Source organism: Schistocerca nitens, chromosome 4 (genome assembly GCF_023898315.1).
Source record: "Schistocerca nitens isolate TAMUIC-IGC-003100 chromosome 4, iqSchNite1.1, whole genome shotgun sequence".
Taxonomy (NCBI): domain Eukaryota; kingdom Metazoa; phylum Arthropoda; class Insecta; order Orthoptera; family Acrididae; genus Schistocerca; species Schistocerca nitens.
In genome coordinates, this window is record NC_064617.1 from 214,011,734 (window position 1) to 214,039,272 (window position 27,539).

At 40.8% G+C, this 27,539-nt stretch overlaps 1 protein-coding gene across 1 annotated transcript in view; it reads left to right on the forward strand.

Moving 5' to 3' along the window:
• LOC126252208 (uncharacterized) overlaps positions 1-27,539 on the forward strand; it is an 88,879-nt gene that overhangs the window by 4,520 nt on the left and 56,820 nt on the right. Inside the window, exon 3 of the mRNA XM_049953078.1 lies at positions 14,135-14,299. Coding sequence (XP_049809035.1) covers positions 14,135-14,299 — 165 coding nt within the window. The remainder of the gene's footprint in view (positions 1-14,134; positions 14,300-27,539) is intronic.

A 27,539-nucleotide genomic window follows, 5' to 3' on the forward strand; every position in this document is an offset into this window, starting at 1 on the left:
TTTACCTACTTGATCCTCTGCGGCCTTTACTACTTCATCCCTCAAAGCTACCCATTCCTACTGTATTTCTTTCCCCCATTCCTGTCAATTGTTCCCTTATGCTCTCCCTGAAACTCTGTACAACCTCTGGTTCTTTCAGTTTATCCAGGTCCCATCTCCTTAAATTACCACCTTTTTGCAGTTTCTTCAGTTTTAATCTACAGGTCATAACCAATAGAGTGTGGTCAGAGTCCACATCTGCCCCTGGAAATGTCTTACAATTTAAAACCTGGTTCCTAAATCTCTGTCTTACCATTATATAATCTATCTGATACCTTTTAGTATCTCCAGGGTTCTTCCATGTATACAACCTTCTTTCATGTTTCTTAAACCGTTAGCTATGATTAAGTTATGCTCTGTGCAAAATTCTACCAGGCGGCTTCCTCTTTCATTTCTTAGCCCCAATCCATATTCACCTACTATGTTTCCTTCTCTCCCTTTTCCTACACTCGAATTCCAGTCACCCATGACTATTAAATTTTCGTCTCCCTTCACTATCTGAATAATTTCTTTTATTTCATCATACATTTCTTCAATTTCTTCGTCATCTGCAGAGCTAGTTGGCATATAAACTTGTACTACTGTAGTAGATGTGGGCTTCGTATCTATCTTGGCCACAATAATGCGTTCACTATGCTGTTTGTAGTAGCTTACCCGCATTCCTATTTTCCTATTCATTATTGAACCTACTCCTGCATTACCCCTATTTGATTTTGTATTTATAACCCTGTAGTCACCTGACGAGAAGTCTTGTTCCTCCTGCCACCGAACTTCACTAATTGCCACTATATCTAACTTTAACCTATCCATTTCCCTTTTTAAATTTTCTAACCTACCTGCCCGATTAAGGGATCTGACATTCCACGCTCCGACCCGTAGAACGCCAGTTTTCATTCTCCTGATAACGACATCCTCTTGAGTAGTCCCCGCCCGGAGATCCGAATGGGGGACTATTTTACCTCCAGAATATTTTACCCAAGAGGACGCCATCATCATTTAATCATACAGTAAAGCTGCATGTCCTCGGGAAAAATTACGGCTGTAGTTTCCCCTTGCTTTCAGCCGTTCGCAGTACCAGCACAGCGAGGCCGTTTTGGTTATTGTTACAAGGCCAGATCAGTCAATCATCCAGACTGTTGCCCTTGCAACTACTGAAAAGGCTGCTGCCCCTCTTCAGGAACCACACGTTTGTCTGGCCTCTCAACAGATACCCCTCCATTGTGGTTGCACCTACGGTACGGCTATCTGTATCGCTGAGGCACGCAAGCCTCCCCACCAACAGCAAGGTCCATGGTTCATGGGGGGGACTGACAATATAAGAAGGGGAAAATCAAGAGGGGCTGAGGTCTGAAGTGGAGTTTGTGCTAGGCACGTACAATGCCCTCAGTGGCATTGTAACGAGAAGGAAGTACTTCTCTGGGTGGTATCACTAAGCTGGTGTCTTGCTGCTTCGGTGAGACCCTCGTCGCACAGTAGTAGCACTCAGTCACCAGGTTCCGCGTAGGTGGTGATCTTTCTGAAGTGGAGTGTTTAGGGATGCCAGGTGTTAATTGTCAACAACGTTAGTACTATACTTGTTTTAATACAGAAAATGCTTTGTCACACACGTCGCAGAATCAGAATTTGCAATATGGTGGCTCTGGGCTACGCCGTTATATTGGACCCTTTTCCACATTAACACAGTTTTCTGACCTTACATAATGATAGACACTGCCCACGACACGTGGCGTTCTGATAACTAATAACTTCACTTTATATCTTGTTTAACAGCTGAAATACGCACTCGCGACCGTTTTTTCAGAGCCGCCCCGGTTACTCGACCGTGCGTTTTGAGTGGCTCCTCGCTACTAACTCGCCCTGTCTTCCCGAAGGACAAGAGATACCCCCTCCCTCCCCTTTCTCCCTCAGCCAATGGGCGTTCAGATCGCTGTTGATAGGCCGATCTGACGTCACGTTTGCGGACATTGTGACGTAAGTTTGTCTCGAAACACTGTCTCAGATTGTAAGATCCTACTCCCGAATAGTTGGATCTTGTCCCTACAAAGGTTGCACAACACTGCCTCATATGATTTCATCACTAATGCTCCTTGCTGACGCTTAATTGTTAAATGTACATGTAGCCTGGCTGCTACTGAGCATTCCTGATCGCATAGATGTGCCTAATACTTGGTTTAAACACGTGAAGGGAATGCAAATATGCATTACACAGGGTATTGGCCTAAGGTTGTTAGCTAAATTACTAGATTCCTGTAGTGGATAACACATCTGCATAGTAAGCAGGATACCTGGGTTCAAGTACCGACCGTGGCACAAATTTTAATTTATTACTTTATCTCCTATCCTTATCGAAAGTTTTTAATTAATTTTTATTTCTCTTGTACTTTCAACTTGCAAAATATATCGAATTCACTGCCTAACAAAAAAAGTGAAGCACCTAAGGAGGGGTGAAAGCTACGAGTAAATGGAATTTAATTGAGAAGGTGTATATTTCACTGATTACAAAACAGAGTCAAATCTACAGAGAACTCGACAGTATGAGACTGCTTATCAGTATGGTGTTGCCGTCACTCTGGCTTGGACGCATGCCGTGATTCAGATGGGAAGGGTGTCATAACGCGATTGCATCCTCTCCCGAGAAAAGTTGGCTGCCAATTGTTGTAACTGGTCTTTGATACACTGGAAAATAGAAATGCGATAGAGTTAACGTCGAAACTGTGCCCGGACATTTTCTATCAGAGACAGACGTGTGGACCTTGGTGCCCACAGGGGTACCTCACCATCACGCAGACGCTTTACAGAGACAAGTGCTACTGGTGGGCGAACATTGCGCTACAGAAAAATGGCACCACGAAACTGTTGTAATATGAGTGGTAACACATGAGAAAGACGTCCATGACGTACATTGTGGTGTCAGAGCTCAGCCACCACCAGCAGTGACCTGAAGTCATAACTGATCACACCACACAGCATTACACGAGGAGTGACACTGCTATGTTTCTCCAAAACATCAGAAGAATGAGATCTCTCCTTAAGTTGCCGCCACACTCACTGACTATGGTCATTCAGGGAACTGCACAACAGCGATTGACTGCTGAACCCAATGCAACACCATTAATCAGCAGCCTATTCTTCCCGTCCAAGGCACCAATCGAAATGCAGCCGTTTTGTTGTTATGTGAACTGCAGCCTACGGATGGGACGATAATTCCCTACTCTGGCTGTGCTAGTTTCACGCCAGTGATTCACGATAACATGGGACGTTGCAGTAAGTCGTTCCTTGTTCTCGGGTGACAGGGTCAGATGTAAATGGATTATGATGTGCTTGGTGCACAATAGGGCGAGCCCCCTTTCGTGTTCAAATGGCTCTAAGCACTATGGGACTAACATCTGAGGTCATCAGTCCCCTACACTTACAACTACTTAAACCTAACTAACTTAAGGACATCGCACACAATCACGCCCGAGACAGGATTCGAACCTGCGACTGTAGCAGTCGCGCGGTTCCGGACTGAAGCGCCTAGAACTGCTCGGCCACAACAGCCGGCTCCTTTGATGTCGTCAGATGTAATCGACGAGAACTTTGACGACGAGTATGCTTGCATTCACGTTCCGATGCAGTCTAACATAGGGCCACAGCCCCACTGCCCCACAAATCAGGATCTGCACGATTCGACCTAGTGGCCAAATAGAGCCACAGTGAGACCCCTTTAAAACTCTGTCAGGTGTTGATAGCTCAGTCTTACCCAAGTACAGGGCCTCTCCGTGTCTTTCACAGTGATCACTCAATAACTGACGCTGTTCATGCCATCTGCATAACCTATCAGGCCTGGTAACAACACTAAAAAGTAAGGCAACAGTAATGAACTATGAAGGCCATTCTAACATATCACAGAGAATTGCGAATCTAGTCATTTACATATCCACCGATAGTTAGTACATTTACGTATCCGACGATGTCTTCTCGATCATTCACATTGTTTGTCATATAGTGTATATTGTTATGGTCGCTTCGCGGGAGGATCACTGCTAGAGGGGTGGTGCCCCATAACCAACCAACACACAGAAGAAACCCACAAAACCAGCATGGCAACACAGGCTACAGATCAGAATAGAAAAACTGAGAAAAGACATTGGACAGCTAACACAATTTACAAGAAATGAAATGTCAGAAAAAAAACAAAAAAGGTTAGGTAAAATCTCACAACAAGACGCGATAGAGCAATTAGACGAAAAGAAGCAGAAATTACAAGCATTGGCCAAACGACTTAGAAGATACAAAAAAAGTGAAAATAGAAGGAAACAAAACCAAACATTCAACACAAACCAAAAGAAATTTTACCAGACATTAGATAACACACACATTAGAATAGACAATCCACCAAACATAACAGACATGGAACACTTCTGGAGCAACATATAGTCAAACCCGGTACAACATAACAGGCATGCACGGTGGACACGGTGGACACATACAAGATGATACCACAACTGCCTGAAGTAATAATTTTGCAACATGAAGTCACCCAAGCAATTAATTCTACTCACAATTGGAAAGCCCCTGGAAAAGATAAAATAGCAATTTCTGGCTAAAGAAGTTCACCTCAACACATTCACATGTAACTAAATTATTTAACAGTTACATTGCAGACCCATACACATTCCCGGATACACTTACACAAGGAATAACTTATCTGAAACCTAAAGATCAAGCAGACACAGCAAACCCAGTTAAATATCGCCCCATAACATGCCTACCAACAATACACAAAATATTAACTTCAGTCATTACACAGAAATTAATGACACATACAACACAGAACAAAATTATAAATGAAGAAGAAAAAGACTGTTGCAAAGGAGCACAAGGATGTAAAGAGCAACTGATAATAGATGCAGAGGTGACATATCAAGCTAAAACTAAACAAAGCTAGCTACACTACGCATACATTGATTACCAAAAAGCTTTTGATAGTGTACCCCACTCATGGTTACTATAAATATTGGAAATATACAAAGTAGATCCTAAATTGATACAGTTCCTAAACATAGTAATGAAAAATTGGAAAACCACACTTAATATCCAAACAAATTCAAATAATATCACATCACAGCCAATACAGATTAAGTGTGGAATATACCAAGGAGACTCATTAAGTCCTTTCTGGTTCTGCCTTGCTCTGAACCCACTATCCAACATGCTAAATAATACAAATTATGGATACAATATTACTGGAACATACCCACAAAAAATCACAAATTTGCTATACATGGATGATCTAAAACTACTGGCAGCAACAAATCAACAACTCAACCAATTACTAAAGATAACAGAAGTATTCAGCAATGATATAAATATGGCTTTTGGAACAGACAAATGTAAGAAAAATAGCATAGTCAAGGGAAAACACACTAAACAAGAAGATTACATATTGGATAACCACAGTGACTGCATAGAAGCGATGGAAAAAACAGATGCCTATGAATATCTAGGATAAAGACAAAAAATAGGAATAGATAATACAAATATTAAAGAAGAACTAAAAGAAAAATATAGACAAAGACTAACAAAAATACTGAAAACAGAATTGACAGCAAGAAACAAGACAAAAGCTATAAATACTTATGCTATACCAATATTGACCTACTCAATTGGAGTAGTGAAATGGAGTAAGACAGACCTAGAAGCACTCAATACACTTACACGATCATAATGTCACAAATATAGAATACATCACATACATTCAGCAACAGAAAGATTCACATTAAGCAGAAAGGAAGGAGGAAGGGGATTTACCGATATAAAAAAACCTACATTATGGACAGGTAGACAATTTAAGAAAATTCTTTCTAGAACGAGCAGAAACTAGCAAAATACACAAAGCAATCACTCATGTAAGTACATCGGCTACACCACTGCAATTTCATAACCACTTCTACAACCCTTTGAATCACATAACATCAACAGATACGAAGAAATTAAATTGGAAAAAGAAAACACTACATGGCAAGCACCCGTATCATCTAACACATCCACACATCGATCAAGACGTATCCAGCACATGGCTAAGAAAAGGCAATATATACAGTGAGATGGAAGGATTAATGATTGCAATACAGGATCAAACAATAAACACTAGATATTACAGCAAGCATATTATTAAAGATCCCAATACCACAACAGATAAATGCAGACTTTGCAAACAACAAATAGAAACAGTAGATCACATCACAAGTGGATGTACAATACTAGCAAATACAGAATACCCCAGAAGACATGACAATGTAGCAAAAATTATACATCAACAGCTTGCCTTACAACATAAACTTATAAAACAACACGTTCCTATATACAAGTACGCACCACAAAATGTACTGGAGAATGATGAATACAAATTATAGTGGAACAGAACCATTATAACAGATAAAACAACACCACATAACAAACCTGACATCATACTCACCAATAAAAAGAAGAAATTAACGCAATTAATCGAAATATCCATACCCAATACAACGAATATACAAAAGAAAACAGGAGAAAAAATTGAAAAATACATCCAACTTGCTGAGGAAGTCAAGGACATGTGGCATCAGGATAAAGTTGACATTATACCAATTATACTATCAACTACAGGAGTCATACCACACAATATCCACCAGTACATCAATGCAATACAGCTACATCCAAACTTATATATACAACTACAGAAATCCGTAATTATTGATTCATGTTCAATTACCCGAAAGTTCCTAAATGCAATATAACATATACCGTGCAGTTAAAAGGAAGTCACGCTTGATCAAGGTCTGCGTCACTTTCCATTTTTGACCAGACATAACGTCTAAGAAAAGGAAGAAATAATAATAATAGTAACTGATCAGGTATATGTCTAAGCGAGAACACAATTAACATCTTGTAAAAAAAATGCTTATATATATATTCTTCAGTCTCTGTTATCGTAAACGACGTCACAACCAGTTTCGACTTCTTAGAAAGTCGTCATCAGATGATCTGTTTAAAAAGAAATCAAAAGGGCAACAATGAAATACCAGACAATTAGATAACAAATTCAAACTAAATGATGACTGCTATTCATTGAGTGTTTTAAGAATTTATTAGTGTCTGTAATCTTCTTTAATGCATCTCACATATTGGCCCAGTACTAGAAACAGTCTACTTAATGGATCTACGTTTGGTTTATTTTACTTAAGATAATTTATGTAAAGGCAACAATCGCTTACATCAAATGACCAGTAAAATGACATAGCTCTGAAGCCTTGTTTGTTGTAGCTCTCCAGTTTAGTCTATTCTGTGCAAATGTCTTCAGCTCTGAATCACTAGTAACAATATGTACCCATTTCAGCCTACTTACTTGAGTCAAGTCTTGGTCCACCTCTTCAATTTTAAGCCTGTCCCCCACACCCCCCACCCGCCTCCACACACACACACACACACACACACACACACACACACACACACACACACTCACACACACACATCTCCATTTCCGTACTGACTATTCCTTCATGCCACAGGATGTATGTTATCAACAGATTCCTTCTTTTATTCAAGGGGATGTTGTACATCAAATTCTCCCCAAATCGATTCAGTATTTCTGCATAGCCACTCGATCTTTCTATTTAATCTACAGCGTTCTGTTCTGTAGCATCATATAACAGAAGATTCTATTTTCTTCTTGTCTGAACCCTTTATAATCCACGGCTCACTTCTGTACAGTCATGCACACTAGACAAATACCTTCAGAAAGACCTTCTAACATTTAAGTTCCTATTGTCTCACAAATCTCTTTTTTTCAGGAACGCTTTTTTGTCATTACCATCTGCATTTTATATTCTCTCCATTTCAATCATCGTCAGTTATTTTGCTGCCCAAATAGCAAAACCGATTTACTGCTGAGTATAGACAACGGAGAATGCCGCAGGGCGTGCATGGGGAGAGCGGTAGCGGTGGTTGCTATGGGCAACCGTTGTAGGCGAAGTGCCGAGCGCTGGAGGGGAAGTGCCGTTCTAAACTGAAGCCTACACTCACACTGTTTGTAAATATTAAGTTGAGTCCCCCCACGCCCACACCTGCATGGTGAACAATAAAAAGGAATCTACTGTTACCTCTACTTTGGTTAGTATCTAAAAAGAATTCTGCCAGAAATGCAGTGTGTTATTTTCGCCTGGCTTGTTAATCATTTGTAAGTTTCAGAGAAGAACGATGAGTGGCTAATTTTGAGTAAATTCAACACATTTCTCTGGTTCCAAAGTTAAAATTTGCTTCTCTTGCCAAAACAAAGTGGAGTGTTCGCAGTTTCACCTCATTAACATGTTGTGGAGATACAGTTGCGAGAGAATTCTGAACAGTGTTTTATTAAATTTATTAAGTGTGGAACTGAGGAAAGGTAAGGTCGGTAGCTTATGAAAAAGTTCATCCTGGGTACAAAAAAACGTGTTATGCCTTCAATTATGTTGTTCCAAAAACCACAGCATTACTCGTTCCACCAGCGATCGATGGCCCTTAAAAATTACATTTTTTAACGAAACCGTCTGTAATTAGTGGACTAACACGGTAGATATTGAAGTTTTACATAAAAACAATATGGCAAAATTTGTCCTCTTTGTGTGCTATCATTTGCCAACTTCTCATTTCAATATCTGAAACGGCTTATCAAATATGAGGAATGTTAAGGATGTTTCACTCTGACTTTAACGGTGGCGAGGCGCGATCGGAAACGAGTGTGCTACGACAGATCAGTTTTCTCGAGTTTTCTGACCTCTACCTAAACCTAAAGAAAAATTTAATATGTTAGCTAAATTTCATATGCAACAGAATATTATGTAATGTGCACCAAACGCAAAATCATAGCGACCTCTGTTTTTCACTGCGAACTTTTCCAATTTTCGCGCAGTGTCTTACGTCCACGTAAATATCTCATTAACTACGACCATTAAGGAAATGATGGGCACATCATCATGAACCTTATATCAATAGCTATAAGTAAAGCAAAAATGAAATTTTTTACCGAATATGTTCTGTAAAGTCGTTTTAGGAAGATTTCAGGGGGCGCGCCTCGATTTTGTCATCGCTGACAGGCCGAAAGGTGGAAAACGCTTGTCGGTCTCCCCTCCCGATCAGAAGACTCAACTCGCCGAGCGCTTTCGATGAAAACTGTTCACTGCTCATCGGCCACCGTGTCCTGTGCGGACTCTGTTTCTTTATTTAAACTTGTTGTATAGCAAATTTGTGATGTTAATCTTATAACCTCTCTTCAAGATACTGTCCATTCCGTTCATCCTATATTCCAGGTCTTAAGTACCATCTCTGTAGCTAGGCAGACGCGCGTATACGAAGCTCTCGCTAAGTGATTAATATTGAAATAAGAGCTAATTTAGTTAATATTACATTTTAGACTAGTGTATATACTTCTTCTCTAGGCTATCTATTGAAAGTTTCGCTTTTCTGACCGTATTTGGATCGAAAAGGAAGTATTTTGTAAAAGGCCGGTAGTCGCTAGTTTTTTTTACGTTTTTTAGGCGTAAATTCCGCGAGAGTATAGATTTTCGTTTTTGACGAAAGTTATAGCTTCAAAGTCAAATTAATTCGAGTCGGTCATACAGAGCTAGGTAGTTAAAACTTTCGGAAGTAAATTTAAACGTTTGTTTACATTAGTGTTTATTTACGATTTGGTAGGCTACAGGTTACGAAACTACTGTGGTCTTGTGCCAACTTATTCTCTGCTTTTGTGTTAAATTTGTCTATCAAACCATGTGTGACAAATGTGATGGTTGCCGTAGAAATTTGAAAGAGGCGGTGTTCTGTGTAGACTGTAAATTATGGTTTCATTGGGGCGAATGTAGCGGCGAGGAATCGAGGGTAGAAAATGAGGCTCTTCCATGGCAGTGTAGGTCATGTAGAAAGGACACAAAAATCGCCGAACGGGAGGCAAAAATTTGTGCCCTTAAGGCTGAATTACAAAACGCGAACTTGGAATTATGTAGGTTAAGGGAGGAAAAAAAGACTGGAAACTGGGAAAAGGTAGCAAGCAAAGGGCGAAATAGGGAAACACTTGAAAAAACTCCAGAAATTCAATTAGTAAATCAGTTTGGCTTGCTATCTGAAGTGGAGGAAGGGCCTCATTCGAATGAAGTTGAACGTTAGTTGAAGCAGAATATTAGCTTAAAGGAAAACGACAGGTCGGGACCAAACCAGAATAGGAAAAGAAGAATTTTGCTTACAGGCAGCAGTCACGGGCGGGTTGTGGGCCAGCAACTTCAGGAGAAATTAAGTGTAGGGCACCAGGTCACAAGTTTTGTGAAACCAAGTGCTAGTCGCAGCCAGGTGACAGAAAACTTAGGTCGGCTATGCAGGGACTTTGAGAAGGAAGATCAGGTAATTATGGTTGGGGGAGCAGGAAACAGCCTGGCTATGAATCCAAGATACAGTATTAGGAGTGACCTGGATAAAACAGGAGCAGAAACTGAGCACACAAATGTGGAGTTTGTGGAGGTCTTTCAGCGCCATGATCAGCCCTGGGTAAACACTGCTGTGAAGCATGTTAACACTGAGCTGAACTGTATGCTCCAGACACCGGCAAAGTCTCACATATGTGTTGTTCCAGTAAATGTTATTGGTAGGTGGGGATACACTACACATGGCCTGCGCATGAATAGGATGGGGGAAAGTAAGTTAGCTTCTCTATTAGCAGAAACTGTAAGGGGGTCCACAGTCACACAAGGGGTGGTCCCTGTGGTTAACGGGTCCAGGCAGACAAGTTTTTTAGGTTAAAGCCAAAGTCCAGACAGATGACAATCAAGATAAATAGAATAAAAGAAACTTCACGTACAGTTAATAGGGGTAAAGCTAAGGGCAGTGTTAACATACTTCATGAAAATATCAGGGAAATAAAAAATTAAGTAGATGAGCTATTAGTGTGTTTAGATGATCTCAAAAATGAGAATGAGATTGATATACTTTGTCTGTCTGAACACCATGTAACTGTGGGCATGGATAGTGTCAGTATAAGTGTGTATAATTTAGCATCTTACACTTGTAGATCTAGAATGGATAAAAGAGGAGTTGCCATTTTCATTAAACAAGGGTATAAAGGCAAAACTGTAGAAGTAAGCAAATTTTGTGTTGATTGGCACTTTGAGGTTTGTGCATGTGAACTTCAGCTAGATAATGTAGTATTTATATTAGCAACAGTGTACAGGTCCCCATTGGGAGACTGGGAGCTGTTCATAAAAAAGTTTGACTCCCTATTAAGCTGTCTGTCAGACAAAAAGAAGAAGTTATTAATCTGGGGTGATTTCAATGTAAAGTTTCTAAGTAATTCTGATAGGAAAAGTGAACTAAAAGTGTTAGTAACAAGATATAACTTAGAATCAGTGATCAATTTCCCTACACGTATAGCTCAGGACAGTAGTATGCTAATAGATAATGTATTTATTCAAAAAGAGGATGTAAAACAAACACGTGCTTTCCTTGTGGTAAATGGATTGTCAGACCATGATGCACAACTGATTAACTCACAAAACCTAACAGGGTGTACAATTCAGAAACCATTAAGTAAAAGTGTGAGGTTGCTCAACCTGGTATCTATACAGCACTTCAAAGAAAGCTTAAGAAATGTTAATTGGGGAGATGTATATAATGAGCCAAATGCTAATGATAAGTGCAGCATATTTCTTGACAAATTCATATCCGTCTTTGAACATTGTTTCCCAAAGAAAATTACTAAGTGTAACACCACACACGTTTCAAAGAAACCTTGGATTACTACAGGTATTAAAGTGTCTTCAGAAAGAAAATGAAAACCGTATAAGACAGCAAGAACTAGTAAAGATCCAGAAGCAGTTTTACACTATAAAAATTATTGTAACATACTGAGAAAAGTTGTAAGGAAATCAAGAAATATGTATGTTAGACAAGAAATGAACAGCTCTGGCAATAAAATCAAATCAGTATGGAATGCTGTTAGAAGGGAGACAGGAAAAGTAACCACTGGGGTAGGTTGTATTACTGTTAAAGAGAATGAGACCATCCTAACCAACAGTACACAAGTAGCTAATGTATTTAACAACCATTTCTTAAGTGTAGGAGAAAAAATTGGTGAGAATGGTTCAAAAGAAAAAGCTAGGCAGTACATGGAATAGTCTGTTTTGCAAAAAATTTAGTCAGATTAAGTTTCACCTAACAACCTCTTTGGAAATAAGTACAATTATTAAATCTCTGAAAAATAAATGTTCAATTGGAGTAGATGACATCTCTAATACGATATTAAAACATTGTGGAGCAATTACAGCTGAAGTTCTGAGTCACATATGTAATGCATCACTAACTCAAGGTATTTTCCCAGAGAGGTTAAAATATGGCATTGTTAGGCCTCTCTATAAAAAGGGGGACACCACAGATGTCAATAATTATCGACCAGTATCCTTGCTTAGAGCATTCTCAAAAATCTTCAAGAAAGTAATGTACTCAAGAGTGGTTAGCCATCTCAACAGTAATGGGATACTTAGTAAATCACAGTTTGGATTTCAAAAATGCTGTTTCACTGAGACAGTAATATACAATTTCACTGTCCACATAATAGAGTCTTTAAATAGTAAAGTGTCACCTATAGTAATTTTCTGTGACTTGTCCAAAGCATTTGATTCTGTGAACAATGATATTATGTTACACAAATTACAATTCTATGGTATAAATGGAATAGCATATGAGTGGTTTAAGTCATACCTACAGAACAGGAGGCAAAAAGTTTCCTTATATGGGTCAAGTGGTTTAAATAAGTTTGCCATTTCATCTAATTGGGGTGAAATTACATTAGGTGTTCTACAGGGTTCAATCATGGGTCCCCTTCTGTTGTCGATATATGTGAATGACCTCCCTTCCTATCTGAAACAGGAAGCTGAACTGACACTGTTTGCTGATGATACAACCATCATTATCAGTCCAGTAAAAGAAAGTCAAATTGAAAATGATACAAGTAAAGTCTTTGTAAAAGTGATTAATTGGTTTTCTGCAAATGGGCTTGCTCTAAACTTTGAAAAAACACAGTACATCCAATTTTCTGCTGCAAAAAGTACAGTTCCTTCAATAAATATAACACATCAACAGAAGTCAGTAGACAGGGTAGAGCATACTAAGTTTTGGGTGTACATATAGATGAGAATCTTAATTGGAAAATTCATTTTTTGGATCTCCTAAAGCGACTAGATCCGAATAATTGCCAAGTTTAAGGATACACAAATTAGTAAGCTAACATACTTTGCACACTTTCACTCTCTGATGTCATATGGAATATTTTGGGGTAACTCAACATTTAGACAAAAGATATTCAATGCTCAAAAGAAAGTGGTTAGAATAAGGGTGGGGGGGGGGGGGGGCTCATCGTCGCACATTTTGAAGGCAACTTTTGGAAAGATTGGGAATTCTTACAACAGGCTCACAATACATCTACTCAGTAATGAAATTTGTTCTCAACAACATGGACCAGTTTAGAAACAACAGTGACATTCATGATTATAATACCAGAAAAAAGAAAGACTTACACTATCCTTTGCTCAACCTATCTTTGGGACGGAAAGGGCTAAAATATGCTGCTATAAAAATTTTTGACAAATTACCAGATGAATTAAGGTGTCTGACAGACAGCAGTAATAGCTTCAAAAATAAATTGAAATCATATCCCCTTGACAATTCCTTCTATACCATAGATGAATTCTCGAATAGGAGTAAATAAATCTATAAATATAGCATATGCATTTTGTACCATTTAAGGGAATGGAAATATTAATCTTTAACTCAGTATCATAATACATATGTATTAAAAAATTTTGTTACATATGTGCATTTCTTGTGCACTTGACACGTTCCACATCATAACGGCTACCGTACCGTGCGATTGATCAATGGAACACGCAACTAACTAACTAGCTAACTAACTAACTAACTTTGCCGTCACCAGGGAAATATATCGATAACCATCGATATAACGGCAGTATTCCGTTGTATAAACATCGATATTACTTCCCGGAGACATCGATATACTGCACGTGATATATCGTTGCCTTTTCTGCTGCGGCAGGGCCGAGGCGCCGCGGGCGAGCGCGCTGTCGTGTCCGCGCATGCGCTGGCCGGCGCTGCCGCTGCACCTGCAGCGTCTGAGACGGCGGCTGTGCTGCTGCCTGGACCTCGACGTGCGCTTTCGCTGCTACTGGTGGTGCGGCGGGCTCGCCTCGGCCTTCACCAGGTAACCCCACTCACGATTTACCTTCAGATAACGTGCTCTTCAAAAACTGTGCAGACACGCTCTGTCAGGTGCTTTCATCTGGGGGCTTCTGCATCTACATACATTCTCCGCGAGCCACCGAATGGTGTACGACGGAGGCTATCGTGTATCAGTACGAGTCAGTTCCTTTTCTATTCCACTCACAAATGGAGCGAGAGAGGAACGACTGTCCAGTTGCAGACAACCTTGCATGTGGGGCAACCACAGCTATGAGCAGTCACCTTGGGTACTACCAATCACTTCAGCTGTAATTAGTCCTTTTTTATTAGGATCACTAAAAGCCACATCTTCATGACAGATCACGCGGTCGCGTCCCCTTCCGTATACATAGGAGACGCAGAACCATCCACTATATTGGAATCTGGCTGTTTTTATTCTATGACATGCCGTTTTTTAGTGGTATTTTATTTTGTCAGACAACGAATGTTGGTAAAAAGATTACGAGCTTTTCCGCTTTAATGTTGTCATATGTTAACTTGAGGATGTGGCTTTTAGTGCCACGAAACCGATTGTGACCCAATAATAAAGGACTAAATACAGCTGAAGCAGTAATTAATGCCCAAGATGACTGTCTATTTGCCTCCGTACGAGCACTAATTTCTCTTATCTTGTCTTCGCGGCGCTTGCGTGAAATGCATGTTGGAGGCAGTAGAACCGTTCTGCAGTCAACCGCAGATGCCGTTCATTAAATTTGCTGCATATCGTTTCGTTAAAAGAACGTATACTTCTCTCTACGGATTCCCATTCGAGTTCGCGGAACATCTCCGTAACACCCGTGTGTTGGTCGAATCTACCATTAACAAATCTGAACCACTTGCATCAATTTCTATGATCTGACCTGGTGGTGGTCCCCAATACTTGAGCAGTACTCAAGAATGGGTTGCATTAGTGTTCTATACGTGCTCTCATTTCCAGTTGAGCCACACTTCCCTGCAACTCTCCACTCAAATTCGCCTTCCCTACAACCTCTTTATCTGCTAATTTCATTTCATACCGCTTTGAACATTATGCGTAGATATTTAATCGATATGACTTTAACAAGCTGCACTCCACAAATACTGTATTCGAAGAATACAGGGATGTTTTTCCTACTCACCTGTATTAAAATACAGGAGCTATTCGGAAAGTAAGGAGCAATAGGTCGCGAAATGGAAACCACAGTGAAAATCAAAACTGTTTTATTTGCAACAGTTAGCTACAACTTCCAGCTACTTATCTCCAAGGACGCCGATCCGACTTAGACGTTTGTCGTAGCGTTGTACCACCTTTCCAATACCCTCGTTACAGGAGGCAGCCGCCAGTGCTTACCGCCAATTCTCTGCGCTGGCCTACAGCTCGTTGTCTGTGCCAAAATGTTGTCTTCATAGCCAGCGGTTCGTGTGAGCAGACATGTAACTCAGAGGGAGACAATCACGGGCTGTATTGTGGGCAATCAAACATTTCCAACTGAATACGGTGCAGGAGCATCTTCATTGCCCCTGCAGAATGCGGCCGAGAATTGTCTTGAAGAAGAAAACGCACAACGGGTATGTAATGTTGGCTGCATAGCTTCAGGCGAAATTTCTCACCAGGCTCTCGTACTTGGTTGGAGACACTAATATTCTAGGTATCTTTATGTGCTCTCTGTTGTGCTCAGAACTAAAAAGAACGGCGTAACGCGATCGACGGGCATACCAGAGACACTGCCCAACACACCTGTGCAAAACTTCATCGGATTTTCACTGTGGTTTCCATTTCGCGTCCGATCGTTCCTTACTTTCCGAATAACCCTCGTACATTCTTCTACATTTAGAGTATGCTGCCATTCATCACACGAAATAGAAATTCTAAGTAATCCCGTATTCCTCTAAAGCAGGCGCGGCTCGTAATTAAAGGCTCTGAGGCGGAGTCGCCCCAAAATATATGTTAAAGTAAATTTCGCAAGAACGTATTACATAATTTAAATTATCAGGACGAATTTCGCATAATTCCCATTCCGATTAAAATAACGACGGTCAACGTTTTTGGAACTATTTGTATCGATAGATGTTTTACGAACGGTTAGTAGTGTTTAGGCTGCGCCTTGGAACGTCCGTAAGCTGCATGTAGTAGCGGTTTGGGGGCGTGGCTTCTACATAGTACTGCTCTTTATGGGCGACCCGAAGGCTCAGAGCTTGCAGCCTAAGGGTGTCATACCAACCACCACACGTTTTTCACGTTCCACTATCTATGTAATAAAGGAATGTAGAGTGGCCGAAACTTTGCTATCCAATCTCTGTCTCTGCACATCTCTACTGCGCTTCGATGCGTCATTAATCGACGTTTAGTATTATTGTTTTGATAATGTTTTACATAGTTGTTTTGTTTCTGCCATTGGCTATTTTATCCACATTTAGAATAAGTTTGCAAATATCCCGCCAGAGTGCACTAGACTACAGTAACATAACAGTTACTACCATCTAGCGAGAGTTGCATAAGTGATTAGAGGACAAAACGCGCGAAATTTGTCCCATTACTTTACTTTCCTTGCTTGCTGATGCTGACTGCTTTTGTTGATATCGTGTGATATTAGCAAGTTTCTTTTTCGGAGTGTATTTTGCAAGATTTTAGTGAGTTTTACTTGCACAAGACCTGTAACGTCACCAAAACATCACAGTATCGTCAGGTGAACTCGTAAACTTCGAGCTTTGGAGGTAAACCACAATAAACGCCTTAAGTTTAGAACTGAAAACACTTAAAATATTAAGCAGCCGCAATGTTAACATTCATAGCATTAAAGATCTCTCCGAAACCCGTCTTTTCATATGATTTGCTGCAAAGTGTCAGAAAATGTAATGATGACGTTTAGAAACACTAACCAAAGATTTTAACTCGAAGTTAGCTTCTAATGATATTTAATACCTGATTATAGAAGATACAGTACGTAAAATTAAGAGTAGAGAGTGATATGCCCACCCCCCTCCCCCTGAATTCTTAGTTGTTTATGTCAGACTAATCTGTAGCGTAACCCTAGGTCTATGTTGGCTCCGATCGATAAATACCGCAGCCTTCCCCAGTATAGAAACCACGAGCCGCGCCTGCTCTAAAGTCACTCAACGATGATACTTGCCCATATATACAGCGTCATCAGCAAATAGTTACAAAAAAGAAGGTAATGGGGATTCTGGGACAAATTTGACCTTTGCTTTAGGATTGCCTACATGCAGGGGCAGGGACATTGACGTCGCAAGCCATGCTTCCTATTACCTATCACGTGACAAGCCACACCCCTCTATCATCTTTACCTCCAACCAATCATAGCAAAGGATTAACAATGGAACAACCAATCAGAACTAGCTCAACTCTCCTTTTTCGCCACACTGCACTCCAGATTTTCCCAGCCACTCATGGCGAAGTGCTAAAAATGAAACAAGCAAAATAAAGCACTCCGTCATCAGGCCACAAGTGGCCCATCGGGACCATCCGACCACCGTGTCATCCTCAGATGAGGAAGCGGATAGGAGGGGCGTGTGGTCAGCACACCACTCTCCCAGTCGTTACGATGGTTTTCTTTGACCGGAGCCGCTACTAGTTAGTCGAGTAGCTCCTCAATTGGCATCACGAGGCTGAGTGCACTCCGAAAAATGGCAACAGCGCATGGTGGCCCGGATGGTCACTATGCAAGTGCCGGCCACGACCGACAGCGCTTAACTTCGGCGATCTGACGGGAACCGGTGTATCACTGCGACAAGGACGTTGCCTAAAAATGAAATTGGCAATGAAAAATCCAAGATGGTGAAATTAGTTCAAATGTGCTACATGCTCCACCCCCTTCCCATTTCTACCTCCAACCAATCACAGAAAAGTATTAAAAATGAAACAACTGATCAAAAATCCATGATAGGGAACTAGCTCAATTCCGCTTATACCTCCACATCTCCTCCCCCTTCTGTCCGACCAGTCCGGCTGTGGTATTAAAATGATGTGTCCAAATGCCACCAAGTTGCCCAGTGAGAACCTAGTATTTTAGCTGCTATTAAAATAAAAGAGCCAATAACAATGTTGAACCATCTCGGCTTTGCTCAGAAGTATCTGTAGGACCTAAATACAGACGATTTAAACTTGGGAATATTTAATTTGAAGATTTATAGTGCTTGGAAAGTGTTCACAATTGTACATATAATACTATTTTATTTTGCTCGAATTTTCGTAGAGATCTGTAGTTATATTTGCATATTATGATAGGCATTCAGCGTATGTGTGCCTTTTTGTACCTCATAAATGACAATTTTATTTACTTTCAAAGCATCAACTCTGCCATTGTCTTTGGAAATGTTACATCTCTGTCACAATCTTTGATCTTATCATGAGTGTGTATAAACAGTCCATGTCGGTGCTAATAAAACACCTTCTTCCTGCCTAAAATCGAAGTGATGAAAAAATCTTCTTACTTACTTCCATTCTAAAATCGTGTTTTGTGTGTGAGTGTAGCGGTGTTTTTATTAGATGTTGGTGAAGTTGATTATAGTTTTGGAGAGCCATAGTTCCAGTTGCAGCAGGGTGTTAAAGAATCAGTTATATGTTTTATATATATCCCCTTCTAAAGCGATGATGAAAAACATATACATCATCAGATTGCTTACACTTAAAATATTTAAATACCATTATAAGGTAAACATTACATTTTCTTGCACTGGTGGTGTATTTTTGCGGACATTTTAGAATATTGTGAAAGTTGAGAAACATCATAAATGAGGTAAAATAATTAATTTTTGCATTACGCTATGGTACAAATTTTGTACTTAAACTCAACTAGGACCCACTCATCGCTCGTAATTGTCATCTAATGACATATTATGTTCGCTTCCGCGCTCATGGCACATGAGTTCATAATCATGTTTTATTGACACCAATTTGACAAATGTGTGTGAAAAATAATTGTCATCTAATGACATATTATGTTCGCTTCCGCGCTCATGGCACATGAGTTCATAATCATGTTTTATTGACACCAATTTGACAAATGTGTGTGAAAAATAACATCGAGATACTTGACATAAGCATTGTTATACAAGACACAAACATTGCACTTTTTTGTGTTGCTGATGTATTCTGCTGATATTTTACAATATTGTGACATTTGACGAGCATCATAGATACGAAAAATAATTAATTTGGGGCTGTGTTGTGTCTTTCAATATGGTACACCTATCGAAATTTGAATGTTGTTAACACTGCAAGTATCTGTTGGTGACAGTAAGCATCTGAGGAATAAATCAGCAGTTGACTTTATTTCATGTTTGCCAGGGTTTGCAGAATAGTATTTAAAGTAAAATTCATCTTTAGTAACTAATTCATTAATAAAATTTGTAAGCAAATGTCGGTTTGGTTATTTGTAGAGAATATGTTATATACTGACTCTAGTAATCCACTACAAATTATATATAATTTCCAATGAAATGTACTGATGCGACTTGTCAGACAGTCTAGAAAACGAATTTTTTTGTCTGCAATGAAAACATAGTTGAAAACATTTTCAGCTACCTAGCAAATATGTTTTCAGGGTTCCTATTCCAAACATTATGTACTTACTCCAGTCTAAAAGTCCTAGAAGTTTGTAACGGGAATTTCTGAACACTCTGCATGTGTTCTTGTATTTTCAGTAGAGTAACCTGCAACTGTACATGTATTCGAAAGTATTTCTTCATGCATAAGTTGTAGCTTATGTCATTGAATCAGTGAGATTGGCTGTCTTCACATTTATTTCACAGTAACTCATGTCTCTTGGTAATTTACAAATGTGTGGAACGCAAAAATATAGCAACTGTTTCGTTAATTAAGTAGAAAAATAGTTAAGAACCATCAATATCCTTACGACAGATATGACGCACTGCTTTCCCACTGCTTGGAGATCTATACTTCGTTCATCATAAGAATAAACCTCATGTAAACATTACACTATACATTCTTTCGCGTTTGCTGGAACCTCACTGGATTTCGTTTCTCGTGGAGCGGAAGCCAAGCTGTCTCGAGTACAGTCAAATACGATAATGAGGATGCGTTACGTGTATATCGACTCAGCGATGATACGGGACAACAGGTTTACCGCTGCATTTAGCTAGGACAACATTGACCACGCAAGCGATTCAACTAACCTGCAGTGATGTAAACAGCTGCAATAAAGACGTAGAAAGGGACAAGCGGAGAAACAATACAGCTTCGAGTAACATTTAATTTTTAAACGAAAGGAAGTAATATATGGCAAAACTCAGGCGATACGTTTCTTAGGTGACCGGACGGAAACATAACATGGTCTTGATCTTAGCTAACATAGTATTCTAATTAAAAAAGAGAGTGATGAAAATTCCTGACTTTAACAGGGGTAATTTTTTTTTTTTTTTTTTTTTTTTTTTTTTTTTTTTTTTTTTTTTTTTTTTTGCATGAGCTATGTGTCGCGTAAAAGCGCACTGCTCATTTCGCATGTAGCTAAATACTGAAGCCACTGAAGGTATTGCAGTCAGTTATCTGGTAATCTCTGAACTCCTTCCCTATTGGACTCCAAGGAATACGGTACATTTCAGTACTGCTAAGTTGTTAAAGAGGCGATCAGCAACAGAATCCCAACCACCAAAAATCCACATTTCCTCTTCCTCTTTTCTGACGTGCTGTTCTGCATTTCGTGGCGTGTGACAAAGCTTCGTGCATTGGTTCCAGTACGTTTGGCAGCTTTAACGTCTTGTTATTTCTCACGTCAAATCCCATACATTGGCTCCACATGAATTCTATTGGGCTATGGTGACAACTGTAAAAATTCAGTATTTGTACAGTGTGCCCGAGGCCGCGATAATTGTTTTCCATGTTTCGAAGGCGCTTATCACTCCGGCTCGTGTGAGACTACATCTGTCCTATAAAACATTTTAAATAAAGAGTATCTGATTTTTCATTTTTCTCCAAACAATTTTATTGTGTAATATTTTCTTAATTTTGAACACTCTTTAACAATCTTCTACAAGATATCGATAATTAAAAATGTATATTTGCACTTAAAACCAGAATTTAGCGTGCGATATGTAGTTAGAAACTGGAGGACGTGCATTTTTCTTGAAAATGATGGCTATGTATAAGTTAAGTAAGATATATTTGATGAATTTCATATTTAAATGATTTAGCACACACGAATATCAGTCTAGGACGCTATAGTCACGCCACAAAACTACTAAAATACTCTGTATGTCCGTCTTGTCAGAGATGGTTGCAGGACTCGGTTGTTCGATACAGGATGTCAAACCAAACACCTTTCAGTCGTCTAGATTCCAAACTTATTTTATTTGGCTGCCAGGTGGTTGAAGTGATCGCTATAGCAGGCAGAAATTTACTAATACCAGTATTACTGGCTCGTGTTTTGACCAGAACCGAGCTGGAACCTTCCTACACGTCGATCAGGGGCCTGAAGATGGCATAGTAAATCGCCTAAACTGGTAGCCAAAATAAGTTTGGAAACTAGACGACTGAAAGGTGTTTGACTTGACATCCTCCAACTGAAAAACATTTTCTTATATTATTACATACTGTTTCTTGAAAAATGTCAGAACTGATTTTTCTCTGTAATCTTGTGAAAAACATTATGAACAAATTTTTTCTCGCCTAACGATGTTCCGCGCCAGTGTTCTGTTACGAAGCAGGAAACGGTGTCATCCATTTCCACAGCACGTATTAACAGCGAGACAATCAGGGCACAAATAGCCTTTACGGAGACTGTGCCTGTACGCGATTTTTGAAATAAAAATTACGTAGCTAAAGTGTGATTAAGGAAAACATTGATGGCTGTTACTACAGCAGAATGTCTTAAATGTTCTTTTACGGTGACATAGTAATAAGATAAAAAATGGTTCAAATGGCTCTGAGCACTATGGGACTTAACATTTGAGGTCATCAGTCCCCTAGAACTTAGAACTACTTACACCTAACTAACCTAAAGACATCACACACATCCATGCCCGAGGCAGGATTCGAACTTCGACCGTAGCAGTCGCGCAGTTCCAGACTGAAGCGTCTAGAACCGCTCGGCCACAACGGCCGGCTGTAATAAGATATCTAATACATAAAATATGTGATCGAAAGTATCCGGACACCCACAAAACATAGGTTTTTCATATTAGGTGCATTGCGCTGCCACCTACTGCGAAGTACTTCATATCATCGACCTCAGTAGTCATTAGACACCGTGAGAGAGCAGAATGGGGCGCTCCGTGGAACTCACGGACTTCGAACATCGTCAGCTGATTGGGTGTCTCTTGTGTCATACGTCTGTACGCGAAATTTGCACACTCCTAAACATCCCTAGGTCCACTGATTCCGATGTGACAGTGAAGTGGAAACGTAAAGGGACACGTACAGCACAAAAGCGTAGAGGCCGACCTCGTTGTTGACTGACAGAGGCCGCCGGCAGTTGAAGAGGATCGTAATGTGTTATAGGCAGACATCTATCCAGACCATCACACACAAATTCCAAACTTCATTAGGATCCACTGCAAGTAGTATGACAGGTGGGAGGTGAGGAAACTTGTATTTCATCGACGAGCGGCTGCTTATAAGTCACACATCACGCCGGTAAAAGCCTAACGACGCCTCGCTTGGTGTAAGTAGCGTAAATATTGGACGGTTGAAGAGCGGAAAAGCGTTGTGTGGAATGACGAATCACGGTACACAATGTGGCGATGCGATGGCAACGTGTATGTATGGCCAATGTCCGGTGAACGTCATGTGCCAGCGTGTGTAGTGCCAACAGCAAAATTCGGAGGCTGTGGTGTTATGGTGTGGTCGTGTTTCTCATGGAGGGGGCTTGCACCACTTGTTGTTTTGCCTGGCACTATCACAGCACAGGCGTACATCGACGTTTTAAGTACCTTCTTGCTTCCCACTGTTGAAGATCAATTCGGGAATGGCGATTGCATCTGTCAACACGTTCGAGCAGCTGTTCATAATGCGCGGCGTGTGGCGGAGTGGTTACACGACAATAACATCCCTGTAATGGACTGGCCTGCACGGAGTCCTGCCCTGAATCCTATAGAACAACTTTGGGATGTTTTGGAACGCTGACTTTGTGCCAGGCCTCACCGACCGACATCGATACCTCTCCTCAGTGCAGCACTCCGTGAAGAGTGGGCTGCCATTCCCCAAGAAACCTTCCAGTACCTGGTTGTACGTATGCCTGCGAGAGTGGAAGCTGTCATCAAGGCTAAAGCCGTCGGCACACGGACCGTGCTGTCGAACGTTAACGTTGAGCGTGCCGAGTTCAACGTGCTGCTGAACGCTCAGGAACGATGCGACTTGTGCACACGGTACGTGGGCCCCAACGTGGTATACACGATCGCAACGCACTCCAGCGGCAGTTGAGGGATGTTTCTAGTTCGTAAATCACACTGTCTACTCAACGGGCGCGCGTAAAATTCGCACTTTAGCTCTATTGAAACGTACATTTCCCCCATCGTCCACGAAAAGGAAAGTAACATGTCCAATACAAACACTGCGGTACAAATTTGGGATACTTCTGCGCCTAAGATAAACATTATTTCATCATTCCCACATTTTAGTAAAACCCCAAGGTCAGTGTTAGTTGAGCACTGTTCGTACCCAGTAGCAGAATGTTTGCAACATGTGAACTACGAAGCGTAAAAGAAAAAGGAGCAAAATAGCTTTATACAAGTAGCGCAAGCTGTCCTGGAGATTAAGCCAATCGAACAAAGTCACCCCTCAAAAAAGGTTAAGTTATATTTAGATAACATCAAATATTATAGTATATACCTACATTAAACTAATAATAAAGTATCAGAACCTAATAAAAACGCCAATGATAAGAAAAAAAAAATTGGAAGTGTCAAGACGCGAAGCATTGCCTCGGCGAACATTTCTACAAGACATTGACGCAACTCATTACGCTATACCAACGACAGAATCCTTAGGTCTATTCATATTATGTTACGCCTTGCTGAGAACTATAATCGTAGATACAGGGTGTTTCAAAAATGACCGGTATATTTGAAACGGCAATAAAAACTAAACGAGCAGCGATAGAAATACACCGTTTGTTGCAATATGCTTGGGACAACAGTACATTTTCAGGCAGACAAACTTTCGAAATTACAGTAGTTACAATTTTCAACAACAGATGGCGCTGCGGTCTGGGAAACTCTATAGTACGATATTTTCCACATATCCACCATGCGTAGCAATAATATGGCGTAGTCTCTGAATGAAATTACCCGAAACCTTTGACAACGTGTCTGGCGGAATGGCTTCACATGCAGATGAGATGTACTGCTTCAGCTGTTCAATTGTTTCTGGATTCTGGCGGTACACCTGGTCTTTCAAGTGTCCCCACAGAAAGAAGTCACAGGGGTTCATGTCTGGCGAATAGGGAGGCCAATCCACGCCGCCTCCTGTATGTTTCGGATAGCCCAAAGCAATCACACGATCATCGAAATATTCATTCAGGAAATTAAAGACGTCGGCCGTGCGATGTGGCCGGGCACCATCTTGCATAAACCACGAGGTGTTCGCAGTGTCGTCTAAGGCAGTTTGTACCGCCACAAATTCACGAAGAATGTCCAGATAGCGTGATGCAGTAATCGTTTCGGATCTGAAAAATGGGCCAATGATTCCTTTGGAAGAAATGGCGGCCCAGACCAGTACTTTTTGAGGATGCAGGGACGATGGGACTGCAACATGGGGCTTTTCGGTTCCCCATAAGCGCCAGTTTATTGACGAAGCCGTCCAGGTAAAAATAAGTTTTGTCAGTAAACCAAATGCTGCCCACATGCATATCGCCGTCATCAGTCCTGTGCACTATATCGTTAGCGAATGTCTCTCGTGCAGCAATGGTAGCGGCGCTGAGGGGTTGCCGCGTTTGAATTTTGTATGGATAGAGGTGTAAACTCTGGCGCATGAGACGATACGTGGACGTTGGCGTCATTTGGACCGCAGCTGCAACACGGCGAACGGAAACCCGAGGCCGCTGTTGGATCACCTGCTGCACTAGCTGCGCGTTGCCCTCTGTGGTTGCCGTACGCGGTCGCCCTACCTTTCCAGCACGTTCATCCGTCACGTTCCCAGTCCGTTGAAATTTTGCAAACAGATCCTTTATTGTATCGCTTTTCGGTCCTTTGGTTACATTAAACCTCGGTTGAAAACTTCGTCTTGTTGCAACAACACTGTGTTCTAGGCGGTGGAATTCCAATACCAGAAAAATCCTCTGTTCTAAGGAATAAACCATGTTGTCTACAGCACACTTGCACGTTGTGAACAGCACACGCTTACAGCAGAAAGACGACGTACAGAATGGCGCACCCACAGACTGCGTTGTCTTCTATATCTTTCACATCACTTGCAGCGCCATCTGTTGTTGAAAATTGTAACTACTGTAATTTCGAAAGTTTGTCCGCCTGAAAATGTACTGTTGTCCCAAGCATATTGCAACAAACGGTGTATTTCTATCGCTGCTCGTTTAGTTTTTATTGCCGTTTCAAATATACCGGTCATTTTTGAAACACCCTGTATGTTACTAATGGAAATTTAATTATAACAAATTGTACGAAGAACAGTGCGTTTTGGGTGGATCTTCAGTGTGTCGCTGCCTTCAAATAGCCTACTCTCATAATACGAAAGTTACAATTATCTTTCGCCACGAATATGATGTTTCTCATTATTTTATTGGAACAAATTACACAGTTAACAACGGGTTTTCCAGTGATTCTCAATTTGCTGGCGCTCAGAAACGGCATATATACATATGGGCTTGAAATGAATGCCAATATGGCGCCTCACAACTCATGTCTGAATGGAGACGGCATGCGCGTGACGTTGTGCCATCTCATTGGTCAACGCTCAGACGCACGCTCAGAATATCTGACATGCCAGATATTGCTATGCACGCTCCGAAAGACTCCCTAACGTGCTATTCCACACTATGGCGTCAGAAACTCGGCACGCTCAACGCTCGAAGTTCGGATGCACGGTCCGTGTGTCGACGGCTGAAGGGTGGGCCAACACCATATTGAATTCCAGCATTACCGATGGAGGGCGCCACGAACTTGTAAGTCATTTTGTGCCATGTGTCCGGATACTTTTGGTCACATAGTGCAAGTTGGACCTACTTCTATCAAGGGAACCTTCCCATCGCACCCCCCTCAGATTTAGTTATAAGCCGGCACAGTGGATAGGCCTAGAAAAACTGAACACAGATCAATCGAGAAAACAGGAAGAAGTTGTGTGGAACTATGAAAAAAATAAGCAAAATATACAAACTGAGTAGTCCATATGCAAGGTAGGCAACGTTAAGGATATGGTGAGCTCAGGAGCGCCGTGGTCCCGTGGTTAGCGTGAACAGCTGCGGAGTGAGAGGTCCTTGGTTCAAGTCTTCCCTCGAGTGAAATAATTTCATTCTTTATTTTCGCAAAGTTATGATCTGTCCATTCGTTCATTGACGTCTCTGTTCACTGTAATAAGTTTAGTGTCCGTGTTTTGCGACCGCACCGCAAAACCGTGCAATGAGTAGACGAAAGGACGTGCCTCTCCAATGGGAACCGAAAACATTTCATCGCAAGGTCATAGGTCAACCGATTCCTCCACAGGAAAACACATCTGATATATTCTATACTAGACTGGTGACGGCATGTGCGTCACATGACAGGAAAATGTTGTCGACCCACCTAACTTGTACACTTGGAGAATGGGTAAAAAGATTCTTCTACCTGCCCGATTTAGGTTTTCTTGTGGATGTGATAATCACTCCCAAAAAAGTGATGAAAACATAAGAGTTTGTCACATAAACTGCAACAAATGAATGCAACAGTTTCACAGTCGCAGAGTTTTCCTTGTGCTCTGTCAAAACATATGTTTTTAACGTTTTCAAATTTTTCCGGGTGTAGACCGTCAAATCCTGTATATGTCCAAGCAAATCTGAACATGTCCTGGAATTTTGGAGAGCGAAGTTGATTTTGTGTAAGTGCCTGAACTTTGATAATTGTCTGAAAATAAAAAATTAAAATTTTCGCTGCAGGGAAGACTTGAACCAAGGACCTCTCGTACCGCAGCTGCTCACGCTAACCACGGGACCACGGCGTTGCTGAGCCAGTATTAACATTTTTATTGCATATATTGTGGACTACTCAGTTTGTATATTTTGCTTATTTTTTCATAGTTCCACACAATTTCTTCCTGTTTTCTCGATTAATCTGTGTACAGT